At 41.2% G+C, this 13,426-nt stretch overlaps 1 protein-coding gene across 3 annotated transcripts in view; it reads left to right on the forward strand.

Moving 5' to 3' along the window:
* The first annotated feature begins 413 nt into the window (after positions 1 to 413).
* Positions 414 to 13,426, forward strand: part of G2e3 (G2/M-phase specific E3 ubiquitin protein ligase) — a 36,258-nt gene continuing 23,245 nt past the window's right edge. For 2 of the 3 annotated variants that reach the window (XM_021178958.3, XM_021178960.3), the window contains exons 1-4: positions 414 to 818; positions 3,677 to 3,717; positions 5,947 to 6,044; positions 6,147 to 6,248. In XM_021178958.3, coding sequence (XP_021034617.1) covers positions 3,681 to 3,717; positions 5,947 to 6,044; positions 6,147 to 6,248 — 237 coding nt within the window. In that variant the 5' untranslated portion in view covers positions 414 to 818; positions 3,677 to 3,680. Of the gene's footprint in view, positions 819 to 2,510; positions 3,104 to 3,676; positions 3,718 to 5,946; positions 6,045 to 6,146; positions 6,249 to 13,426 lie in introns of those variants that run through there. The other variant, XM_021178959.3, reaches the window with a different exon arrangement.

The following is a 13,426-nucleotide window of genomic DNA, read 5'->3' on the forward strand; positions in this document are numbered from 1 at the left end:
ACCTTCGTGTTAGGTATCTAGATTCTAGAAATCCAGCAAATCTTTCAAGTTGTGTTTTGAAAGGCGCTGAGGAAGCGCCGCTAGGATAAATCAAGTTCGAAATCAGTTCTATCAGGTGTTAGCTGACCCGCTATTAATCCTAGCTCTAATGCTTACAGTTCTGATCTTTCAGATATCTGCCTAAAGGATCTAAAGCCTTGTGGAAGTCTCTTAAACCCCCTCAAATGTAATCCCTTCAGAAACTCCAGACATCTCTGGGATTAAAATTTTCATTCTGGCCCTCGCTAAAGAAAACCGACCTCCCAGAGCCAAGCGAGGAACTTTTAGGACAATAGGGGAACTGTGATGCAAAAGAATTCCTTACGGGAGAGGGCCGGGAGAATTCGCCTTCGCGCGCCTTCTCATTAGCATGGGCAAGCCTCCTCCCAGCGTGTGGCCTGTTGGGGGGTGACTGGTGCACTCGGCACGCCTCCGCGGACGTGCAGGACAGGGAGTTGTTTTCCTGGCCGGGGCTGCGCAGCCGCCCCTGCGCGCACGCCCGAACTTCAAACACCCCCCGCCCCCCCAAAGCCAAGGCGCAGACGCAGCCTCCCTGCGTCCACTTCCCCGGGGAGGGGGCGGAGCAGCCGTGGGTTCCGGGTCGCAAACGGAAGTGGACGATGAATTTGAATTGTGCGAGCCGTTGGATGGGGCTGAGCGGGTTGGGCGTACGGCAGCGCTGCGGTCGTCGTGAGCGGTAACGCGGCGAGCCTGGGACTTGTGCCCCGCGCCTGGTGAAGACGTGCCCGGGGACGGACGGAGGTGTCACGGGCGGCCGGGTAGGTGTGAGCGGTAGGGGGCTTCTCCACGCGCTGGACGTGCGCGCACTGCCTCTGTCGAGCCCCGAGCTGCTCTTTATTAATTAACGAGGGAAGGAGGGAGGGCTTCACGGTGGGGCGCCCGTTGTGGCTCCCAGGTGCTCCTGAGACCGGTCCCTCACCGCAGAGAAATGACAGCCTTGAAATGCCTCGAGGGGATTTAAGCTGAAATCCGAGTATCCTTTGTGTTTAAAACCGGGGTATTTTTCTTTCACACCTTGACATTTCTTGTGTACCGCAAAAATCCGAGCCCTATTGCTCATTTAAACTGGCTACAGTAGCAGCGGTGGCTCACTGATGTTAAGTTTGCTAACAATGGGGATAGGGTCTAGTGTCACCCCCAACCCCCACCCGTTCCGCCCCGTCCCCGCTTTTCACCCTCTTCATTCATTGGGTGACTGTTATTATCGAGTTATTTTAGAGGGACTCAGTGCCTCAGGAATTGAGTTTTCTTCGGGCGTTTTTGTTTGTTTTGTTGTTGTTGTTCATCTTTTATGATGAACTGGACTCTCACCCCAACAAAAAGCCACACTTTTTTGAATAGCTTAGATGTGCACGGTAAACATAAACTTTCTTTTGAAACAAGTTTGCCTTAGTAAAAACTGTCCGGTTGCTTGTGTGTTTTGTAGAAAAAATGTAACAGAGATCCTTTTAAGGTTTTACCAACTGAGTAACGGTGTTGTTAAAAATGTATAAACATCATTTTAAAGTGGTACTTAGTAACATCCGAAGTAAAACCATTTCTTCATCCTCTTTCATGCCTGCTAGTGAATGCTGTTTTCGATATTCAAGTAGGAAAAAAATTAAAAAGCAAGATCATTGAAAGTGTTTTCAATGAGTCTGCCACAAAGCTATTGGCTAGCCTTTATCTCAGAAAGAGTGCAGTCAGATCTGCTAGCTTCCTAAATGGTACCAGCGAGTAACGTGTTGTAGATTTTCTGTATCCTAATGTGCCTTTTGTTTGTTTGTTTGTTTGTTTGGTTGGTTGGTTGGTTTTGTTGTTGTTTACCCACATCAGTAAATGTCACACTTCATTGTATGCATGCATACTCCTTCCTATAAGGGCTCCCACACTGATGGCCTGTACTCAAACGTCAGAGATTTTAACTTTCTAGAAGATGGACTTGGATAATGCCTTTTAACTGAAAAGTTAGACTAGTCTACCAGAGGTTTCAAAACATGGACTTCCTAGAACAACCTGGTAATATATTAGTTAAAGACATACAACTAGAACCAGACTTCTTGCTTAGAATTCCCATTCCCTAGGACCTCATAGCTGTGTAACCTTGACTAGGGAAACTGTTTAACCTCCCTGATTAAAGTCTCTTAGGTAATGGGGATAAAGACTTCCTTGTGTGATTATTGTGGGAATTCTAGGAACTATTACATGTATATGAAGCATAGTCAATGAGAACAGATGCCAAAAATATAGCTACTAACCATAGCATGCATTTCCTTTTTTTTTTTTTTTCTCCTTTTTTTCTTTTCAGTTTTTCAGGACAGGGTTTCTCTGTGTAGCCCTGGCTGCCCTGGAACTCACTTTGTAGACCAGGCTGGCCTCGAACTCAGAAATCCGCCTGCCTCTGCCTCCCGAGTGCTGGGATCAAAGGCGTGCGCCACCACGCCCGGCTCTGAGTTGTGTTCTTTCTTTATGCATCCCAAATGTAAATCCTTTGTCAGATACATTCTGCAAATGTTTTTTCATTGTGCATCTTTCCATTTTCTTAACTTGGAAAATTCTTCCTTTGCCAGGATCAAAACTAGTTTTTCTCTTAGAACGTTAATGTTTTTGGTGTAGTTTTTCTGTATGGAAGTCGGTGTTTATTTTTTTCCTCCCCAAAAGTCAGTTCTTTCTATAGTATTTATTGGATAGATTGTCACTTCTGGATTTTAATTACCATGCTTTCTTTGCTGGGTAGCCATTAGGCGGAGTGGGAGGGAATGCGGCTTACTGTTATATTATCCATCTATTAACACTCTAAATCACCTCTGAAACTCGGTTTAAAATAAAACAAAAGTCATGGTAGTATGTCTGGATCAAGAATTAGGGACCACCTCAGGGCCTCTCTGAAGTGACCTCAGACTCTGTCACCAGAAGTCTTAGACAAATGGCAGCATGTGCTTATGTCATAAAGCTCATGTCTAGAGACCTGCATTCCGTACTGAACAGACTTCTTCAAGGAACGTCTTGGAAGTTCTTGTCATCTGGCAGTAAGCTTCTAGACATGACCAGAGAACAGGAGGAGGTAACGCACGTTTATGACATGGCAGTATATAAATTATAAGCGGTTTGAGCACTGCTGAGCAGGACAGGATGGCAAGTTCTCCAGGCACAATAGAAACATAAAGTAGTGCTGTACAGGGCACTAACCAGGAGCCGAATTGCTGCTCACAGGATGCCATTGAACAGGTTTTCAAATTAAATACAGAGTGCTTTGTTTTACACAGGAGTTGCAGTTCTGGACAAACAGTTCTAACATAGCAAAAGGAAGGGAGAAAGGAGAAGATGTTTAATGGGTATTGGCTTAATATTTATTCAGGAATGTAAGAGTCCAGGCAGTTATGTTGTGTAGGACTTTGTGGTGCACAGTAGGGCATCGTACAATCCTAGTACTTAAATGTTTTAAGAAATACTCTCTCTAGTATCTTCAAATCTGCCACTCTACTTGAACTGTTACTTGTTCCCAAGTGAGGAGGTTACGTACTGTATTATATAGTGTGAAGTGATTATTATGATTATAATCATATACTAAATTTAATAAAATGGTTAATGTGAGATTTTTGAAATTAAGGTATCAATATGCTCTTATTTTTCCTAGTAAAATGAATGAAAATAAACCTGATAATTCACAAAGTCTTGGTAAGTAACTGAATTTAAAATATTTGTATTATAATAAAATCCATTTAGAATGCTATCCAGCCAGCAAGAATGAGTATTCTGATGCATGCTTAGTTAATATGTTCTATTAAATTATTGTGATTATGTTCATTTCCACAAGCTAGATTTGCTGCTAGAAGACATCTTGTCAAATTTATTTATCCATATTTTATACAATTTATCAGATACATTATGAATCTGAGAAAACTAATTTTTAATGGTTTTCCCTTTGATAAATGAGGCCAATTAGTAGACAGAAATCTAACATGAAAAGGAAAATTTCTAAGTTTACAATTTTCCCTGTTGATACATCGCTGTTTTAGAAACAGAACTTGTTGACTTGCTACCGTGAATGATGAGGAATCTAAATGATTACTGTAGACTTGGATGCACTGCTCCTCCACTTAGGCTTGGTGGGGCTCTTACTTGTTTGGTTTTGAGCCAGTCTCACTGTTTTTTTCTGACTAGCAAATGCAATGTGCTCACTATGTAGACTAGGCCAGCCTTGAACTCAAATCCACCTCCCTCCCTTGCGCTGGGATCAAAGGTGTGTGCCATCATTCCTGTGCCTAGCTTGTTTTTTTTGAGACAGGGTTTCTCTGTGTAGCCCTGGCTGTCCTGGAAATCACTCTGTAGACCAGGCTGGCCTCGAACTCAGAAATCCACCTGCCTCTGCCTTCCGAGTGCTGGGATTAAAGGCGTGCGCCACCACGCCCAGCCTCATTGACTCTTGAACTCCTCTATTTGGCTCAACAGGCAAGGAAAGCATCCAGGTTTCTCGCCCTTGGCACAGGAATTATAGACATTCACAGTTGAGTCAACATTTTTTTCCCCCCATTTTCAAGACAGGGTTTCTATATAGCCCTGGCTGTCCTGGAGCTCATTTTGTAGACCAGGCTGGCCTCAAACTCAGAAATTTGCCTGCCTCTGTCTTCCGAGTGCTGGGATTAAAGCCGTGTGCCACCACTGCCCGGCGAGTCTACCTTCTTTGTAGGTGCTACAGATTTAAACTCAGGTCCTCATGCTTGCGTGACAAACCTTACGCCAACTACCTTAATAATTCTCTTCACAATCATTTTATTGTATCTGTTGACTCTATTTTGAATAAGGAACTTTGCTCCTACCAACTCCTGCACCCCATATACCTGTTGTCTTGTCTTATTATGCCTCCTGATTATATCAGTGATGCCAGGAGTTGGGAAATGTTGATGATTTATGTAATACCGTTGTACGTTGGCTGGATGTATTCTTATCCCAACTTAATTTCCCTCCAGGTTAATGCCTCTAGTCTTTACTTATATCAGTGTGCTTAATAGGAACCAGTATTTGCTGTAGTAAAAGGTAATTTTAACAGTAAATAAAGTGAATTAGAACAGTTTTAATGAATTTTAACTAGTCTGATATAAAAATTATAAAGATAAATGCTTGAACCTTTATTGATTCAAGGTCTTGTATTGGGTTGGATGCACCTCGAGATCCTTCAGCAGCCCAAGTTTGTCTTTCTTGTATTTTTATGAGGTTGGTCTATGGGTGCACATAAGACCCCTGTGCACTTTAATACATATACATACGTGAGCTTTTTAAAACCCTTACTCCTGTATAGATCCATTCTTCCCAACTTCTAAACCAGGTTGTTTTTGGCCTATCAGCTGCGTGCCCCAGATTTTTACGACTACCGTTTGTGTTTAACCCTAAGAGAATTCTGATGCTGGTAAAACAAGCAGGCATTTGCCTTCATCCCTTAGGGAGTTACCACATAGGTGTAAAAGCACAACCCACAGTTATCTGGGAATGAGGTCTGAGTTACTTCCTTTTAGTCTAGCAGTCTATTGCCATCGACATGAATGAACCAACCAAGGCCATCTAGACAAAATTGATCTGGGGATGTGCAGCAGTGGGTAAGGTACTCGTCCTGCTGGTCTGAATGCTTGAGTTCTCTAGAACTCACATAAAGTTGGGCATGGTAGCACATGGCTATAACTCCTAGTGTTCTGGATGTGTGGCATCGACTGGACACTCCCAGAAAGCCCAGGAAGCAGCTAGAAAAGGGAGTATTAAAAAACATGAGGTGTCTCCTGACCTCCATATGTGACCCATGGCCACTGGTCACACATGCACACTGGTGCACATGCATATACACTTCAGAGAAGCACTAATCCTATACATTATTTTGTAATTTTAAATTTCTTTTCTTTCTTTTTTTGCTGTTAGCTTGTGTTTTCTGCCGAAAAAATGATGATTGTCCCAATAAATACGGAGAAAAGAAAACATATGAAAAATGGAATTTTAGTGTCCACTACTACTGCTTGGTAAGTCAGGTGGCGTGCGTTGCCTCTTGAATGGTCATGTATACATTTGTTAAATTCCTACCCGTTTTGGAGTGTATTTTCTAATTGAGAATATATTCATAGTTAATGTCAAGTGGAATTTGGCAGAGAGGTAAAGAAGAAGAAGGAGTTTATGGCTTCCTAATAGAAGACATCAGGAAGGAAGTCCAGAGAGCTTCCAAACTGGTAAGTACTACGCTGAGTACCACAGGTGCTGCTAGTGCTTGCCTTGGGAGGTTTCTTCGGTCAGTCCCCGGATTAGAAACTTGACTACAGTATCTTATTCTAATGGACATCTTTACCAAATATGATAAGTTTTAATAAACGTTTTTATATTTTTACAAAGAAGAGCTTAACCTGCACTGAAAAACAGTTTATCAGGAGGGAACTTCTGTTCATTATTTCACTCATTCTCGGTTTGATTTAGTTTTAGTTTTTGAAGTTGGCCTACAAGCGTTGTTCTTTTTTTTCTTTTTTTCGAGACAGGGTAACAGAAGGGGAAGTATCACTAGTTACTTACGAATGACCTAGTGTGTGATGCCCTGCAATCTCTAACATAGCCCAGTTCTTCCTCCCAGCCCCATTCTCTCAGAAATAAGACTCAGACTCACAATAAATTTACAGTGGTCTTATTGCTAGGCTCTTCTCTTACTAGAATCATAACTTGCCAGGCGGTGGTGGTGCACGCCTTTAATCCCAGCTCTTGGGGGCAGAGGCAGGCTGATTTCTGAGTTCAAGGCCAGCTTGGTCTACAGAGAGAGTTCCAGGACAGCCAGGGCTACACAGAGAAGCCCTATCTTGAAAAAAACAAAAATAAAAACAACAACAAAAAAATAGAATCATAACTTAAAATAAGCTATTTGTTTTAATCTACATTCTGCAGTGTCTGGGGTTCCCTGTCTCAGGTACCATGTGTCTGACTCCTCTCATTTCTTGGGCAACTCTCCTGCCTGGCTCTATCCCAGAATCCTTCCTCTTTCCACATCTATTTCCTGCCTAAGCCATAGGCCATAGGTGACGAATCAGGATACAACACACAATGTATCCTCTCTATAAAGTAGTATATTTCTCTCCTCTGTCACTGTAGTTCATCTCAATGTGTGCCAGTTGTAAAAAGTAAGGTTGATGGGAAAAGAAAGCCGTGTCACTCATGAGAACTTAACACAGAATACATAGGGAGGAAGCATTTATTTGCTGGAGACGGTCACTATATAAAAACGTTGGGTGAGTGGTTAGCATAAAGGGAGCCAGTAGTGAAATAGAGGATCTGGGGCTCTAGAGGAACATTCTCTGAATGGTTCCAGTAAGCCAAAGGACTTGGTAGGGATGCAGTGTCAAGATTTCTTAACCTCTTAATAGCAGACTTGGAATTTTTTTTTTAATTTTTAATATTTTTATTACATATTTTCCTCAATTACATTTCCAATGCTATCCCAAAAGTCCCCCATAGCGCCCCCCACTTCCCTACCCACCCATTCCCATTCTTTTGGCCCTGGCATTCCCCTATATTGGGGCATATAAAGTTTGCAAGTCCAATGGGCCTCTCTTTCCATTGATGGCCGACTAGGCCATCTTTCGATACATATGCAGCTAGAGACAAGAGCTCCGGGGTTCTGGTTAGTACATCATGTTGTTCCAACAATAGGGTTGCAGATCCCTTTAGCTCCTTGGGTACTTTCTCTAGCTTCTCCACTGGGAGCCCTGTGATAAATCCAATAGCTGACTGTGAACATCCACTCCTGTGTTTGCTAGGCCCCGGCATCGTCTCACAAGAGATAGCTATATTTGGGTCCTTTCAGCAAAATCTTGCTAGTGTATGCAATGGTGTCAGCGTTTAGAAGCTGATTATGGGATGGATCCCTGGATACGGCAGTCTCTAAATGGTCCATCCTTTCATCACAGCTACGAACTTTGTCTCTGTAACTCCTTCCCTGAGTGTTTTGTTCCCAATTCTAAGAAGGGGCACAGTGTCCACACTTTGGTCTTCATTCTTCTTGAGTTTCATGCGTTTAGCAAATTGTATCTTATATCTTGGGTATCCTAAGTTTTGGGCTAATATCCACTTATCAGTGAATACATATTGTGTGAGTTCTTTTGTGATTGTGTTACTTCACTCAAGATGATGCCCTCCAGGTCCATCCATTTGGCTAGGAATTTCATAAATTCATTCTTTTTAATAGCTGAGTAGTACTCCATTGTGTAAATGTACCATAATTTCTGTATCCATTCCTCTGTTGAGGGACATCTGGGTTCTTTCCAGCTTCTGGCTATTATAAATAGGGCTGCTATGAACATAGTGGAGCATGTGTCCTTTTTACCGGTTGGGACATCTTCTGGATATATGCCCAGGAGAGGTATTGCTGGATCCTCCGGTAGTACTATGTCCAATTTTCTGAGGAACCGCCAGACTGATTTCCAGAGTGGTTGTACAAGCTTGCAATCCCACCAACAATGGAGGAGTGTTCCTCTTTCTCCACATCCTCGCCAGCATCTGCTGTCACCTGAATTTTTGATCTTAGCCATTCTGACTGGTGTGAGGTGGAATCTCAGGGTTGTTTTGATTTGCATTTCCCTGATGATTAAGGATGTTGAACATTTTTTCAGGTGCTTCTCTGCCATTCGGTATTCTTCAGGTGAGAATTCTTTGTTCAGTTCTGAGCCCCATTTTTTAATGGGGTTATTTGACTTTCTGGAGTCCACCTTCTTGAGTTCTTTATATATATTGGATATTAGTCCCTTATCTGATTTAGGATAGGTGAAGATCCTTTCCCAATCTGTTGGTGGTTTTTTTGTCTTATTGATGGTGTCTTTAGCCTTGCAGAAGCTTTGTAGTTTCATGAGGTCCCACTTGTCAATTCTCGATCTTACAGCACAAGCCATTACTGTTCAGGAATTTTTCCCCTGTGCCCATATCTTCAAGGCTTTTCCCCACTTTCTCCTCTATAAGTTTCAGTGTCTCTGGTTTTATGTGAAGTTCCTTGATCCACTTAGACTTGACCTTAGTACAAGGAGATAGGAATGGATCGATTCGCATTCTTCTACATGTTAACAACCAGTTGTGCCAGCACCATTTGTTGAAAATGCTGTCTTTCTTCCACTGGATGTTTTTAGCTCCCTTGTCGAAGATCAAGTGACCGTAGGTGTGTGGGTTCATTTCTGGGTCTTCAATTCTATTCCATTGGTCTATTTGTCTGTCACTATACCAGTACCATGCAGTTTTTATCACAATTGCTCTGTAGTAGAGCTTTAGGTCCGGCATGGTGATTCCACCAGAGGTTCTTTTATCCTTGAGAAGAGTTTTTGCTATCCTAGGTTTTTTGTTATTCCAGATGAATTTGCAGATTGCACTTTCTAATTCGTTGAAGAATTGATTTGGAATTTTGATGGGGATTGCATTGAATCTGTAGATTGCTTTTGGCAAGATAGCCATTTTTACAATGTTGATCCTGCCAATCCATGAGCATGGGAGATCTTTCCATCTTCTGAGATCTTCTATAATTTCTTTCTTCAGAGACTTGAAGTTTTTATTATACAGATCTTTCACTTCCTTAGTTAGAGTCACGCCAAGATATTTTATATTATTTGTGACTATTGAGAAGGGTGTTGTTTCCCTAATTTCTTTCTCAGCCTGTTTATTCTTTGTGTAGAGAAAGGCCATTGATTTGTTTGAGTTAATTTTATATCCAGCTACTTCACCGAAGCTGTTTATCAGGCTTAGGAGTTCTCTGGTGGAATTTTTAGGGTCACTTAGATATACTATCATATCATCTGCAAAAAGTGATATTTTGACTTCATCTTTTCCAATTTGTATCCCTTTGATCTCCTTTTGTTGTCGAATTGCTCTGGCTAGGACTTCAAGTACAATGTTGAATAGGTATGGAGAAAGTGGACAGCCTTGTCTAGTCCCTGATTTTAGAGGGATTGCTTCAAGCTTCTCACCATTTACTTTGATGTTGGCTACTGGTTTGCTCTAGATTGCTTTTATCATGTTTAGGTATGGGCCTTGAATTCCTGATCTTTCCAAGACTTTTATCATGAATGGGTGTTGGATCTTGTCAAATGCTTTTTCTGCATCTAACAAGATGACCATGTGGTTTTTGTCTTTGAGTTTGTTTATATACTGGATTACGTTGATGGATTTCCGTATATTGAACCATCCCTGCATCCCTGGGATGAAACCTACTTGGTCAGGATGGATGATTGTTTTGATGTGTTCTTGGATTCGGTTAGCAAGATCTTTATTAAGGATTTTTGCATCAATATTCATAAGGGATATTGGTCTGAAGTTTTCTATCTTTGTTGGGTCTTTTTGTGGTTTAGGTATGAGAGTAATTGTGGCTTCATAGAATGAGTTGGGTAGAGTACCTTCTGTTTCTATTTTGTGGAATAGTTTGTGAAGAACTGGGATTAGATCTTCTTTGAAGGTCTGATAGAACTCTGCACTAAACCCATCTGGTCCTGGGCTTTTTTTAGTTGGGAGACTATTAATGACTGCTTCTATTTCTTTGGGGGATATAGGGCTGTTTAGATCATTAACCTGATCTTGATTCAACTTTGGTACCTGGTATCTGTCTAGGAACTTGTCCATTTCATCCAGGTTCTCCAGTTTTGTTGAGTATAGCCTTTGGTAGAAGGATCTGATGGTGTTTTGGATGTCTTCAGGATCTGTTGTTATGTCTCCTTTTTCATTTCTGATTTTGTTAATTAGGATGCTTTCCCTGTGCCCTCTAGTGAGTCTGGCTAAGGGTTTATCTATCTTGTTGATTTTCTCAAAGAACCAGCTCCTTGATTGGTTGATTCTTTGAATAGTTCTTCTTGTTTCCACTTGGTTGATTTCGCCCCTGAGTTTGATTATTTCTTGCCGTCTACTCCTCTTGGGTGAATTTGCTTCCTTTTGTTCTAGTGCTTTTAGGTGTGTTGTCAAGCAGCTAATGTGTGCTCTCTCTAGTTTCCTTTTGGAGGCACTCAGAGCTATGAGTTTTCCTCTTAGAAATGCTTTCATTGCGTCCCATAAGTTTGGGTATGTTGTGGCTTCATTTTCATTGAATTCTAAAAAGTCCTTAATTTCTTTCTTTATTCCTTCCTTGACCAAGGTATCATTGAGAAGAGTGTTGTTCAGTTTCCACGTGAATGTTGGCTTTCTATTATTTATTTTGTTATTGAAGATCAGCCTTAGTCTATGGTGATCTGATAGGATGCATGGGACAATTTCAATATTTTTGTATCTGTTGAGGCCTGTTTTGTGACCAATTATGTGGTCAATTTTGGAGACGGTACCATGAGGTGCTGAGAAGAAGGTATATCCTTTTGTTTTAGGATAGAATGTTCTGTAGATATCTGCCAGATCTATTTGATTCATAATTTCTCTTAGTTTCTCGGTGTCTCTGTTTAGTTTCTGTTTCCATGATCTGTCCATTGGTGAAAGTGGTGTGTTGAAGTCTCCCACTATTATTGTATGAGGTGCAATGTGTGCTTTGAGATTTACTAAAGTTTCTTTAATGAATGTGGCTGCCTTTGTATTTGGAGCATAGATATTCAGGATTGATAGTTCCTCTTGGAGGATTTTACCTTTGATGAGTATGAAGTGTCCCTCCCTGTCTTTTTTAATGACTTTGGGTTGGAAGTCAATCTTATCAGATATTAGAATGGCTACTCCAGCTTGTTTCTTCATACCATTTGCTTGGAAAATTGTTTTCCAGCCTTTCATTCTGAGGTAGTGTCTATCTTTTTCTCTGAGATGAGTTTCCTATAAGCAGCAAAATGTTGGGTCTTGTTTGTGTAGCCAGTTTGTTAGTCTATGTCTTTTTATCGGGGAGTTGAGTCCATTGATATTAAGAGATATTAAGGAAAAGTAATTGTTGTTTCCTGTTATTTTTGTTGTTTAGTTGGCATTTTGTTCTTGTGGCTGTCTTCTTTTAGGTTTGTTGAGGGATTACCTTCTTGTTGTTTCTAGGGCGTGGTTCCTGTCCTTGTATTAGTTTTTTTCTGTTATTATCCTTTGAAGGGCTGGATTCGTGGAGAGATAATGTGTGAATTTGGTTTTGTCGTGGATTATTTTGGTTTCTCCATCTATGTTAATTGAGAGTTTGGCTGGGTATAGTAGCCTGGGCTGGAATTTGTGTTCTTTTAGTGTCTGTATAACATCCGTCCAGGATCTTCTGGCTTTCATAGTCTCTGGTGAAAAATCTGGTGTAATTCTGATAGGCTTTTCTTTATATGTTACTTGGCCTTTTTCTCTTACTGCTTTTAGTATTCTATCTTTATTTTGAGCATTTGTTGTTCTGATTATTATGTGTCGGGAGGTATTTCTTTTCTGGTCCAGTCTATTTGGAGTTCTGTAGGCTTCTTGTATGTTCATGGGCATCTCTTTCTTTAGATTTGGGAAGTTTTCTTCTATAATTTTGTTGAAGATGTTTGCTGGTCCTTTGAGTTGAAAATCTTCATTCTCATCCACTCCTATTATCCGTAGGTTTGGTCTTCTCATTGTGTCCTGTATTTCTTGGATGTTTTGAGTTAGGATCTTTTTGCATTTTACATTTTCCTTGATTGTTGTGCCGATGTTCTCTATGGAATCTTCTGCACCTGAGATTCTCTCTTCCATCTCTTGTATTCTGTTGCTGATGCTGATATCTATGGTTCCAGATTTCTTTCCTAGGGTTTCTATCTCCAGTGTTGCCTCATTTTGGGTTTTCTTTATTGTGTCTACTTCCCTTTTCAGGTCTAGTATAGTTTTGTTCATTTCCATCATCTGTTTGGATGTGTTTTCCTGCTTTTCATTAAGGACTTCTACCTGTTTGATTAGGTTATCCTGTTTTTCTTTAAGGATTTGTAACTCTTTAGCAGTGTTCTCCTGCAATTCTTTAAGGGATTTTTGTGCTTCCTCTTTACTGTCTTCTACCTGTTTACCAGTGTTCCTTTGTATTTCTTTAAGTGTGTTATTAAAGTCCTTCTTGAAGTCCTCTACCATCATCATGAGATATGCTTTTAGATCCGTGTCTAGCTTTTCCGGTGTGTTGGGGTGCCCTGGACTGGGCGAAGTGGGAGTGCTGGGTTCTGATGATGGTGAGTGGTCTTGGTTTCTGTTAGTAAGATTATTACGTTTACCTTTCACCATCTGGTAATCTTTGGGGTTAGTTGTTGTCGATGTCACTGTTTAAAGATTGGAGCAGAAGCTGTGTTCCACTCACCAGCAGTCTCAAAATCCTGTGGCGGGGGTCGTGGGTAGCTGGTGGTACGCTGGAAGAGGCCTGTGGTCCTATTCAGGCTGGTTTTCTGCTTCCCTAACTAATGCAGTCTCAGTTCCCGCGCGCAATTGGATTGGAGCCGAAGCTGTGTTCCACTCACCAGAAGTCTTAAGATCCTGT

The sequence above is a fragment of the Mus caroli genome, unplaced genomic scaffold (genome assembly GCF_978045245.1).
Source record: "Mus caroli unplaced genomic scaffold, Mus_caroli_1 scaffold_14, whole genome shotgun sequence".
Classification (NCBI taxonomy): domain Eukaryota; kingdom Metazoa; phylum Chordata; class Mammalia; order Rodentia; family Muridae; genus Mus; species Mus caroli.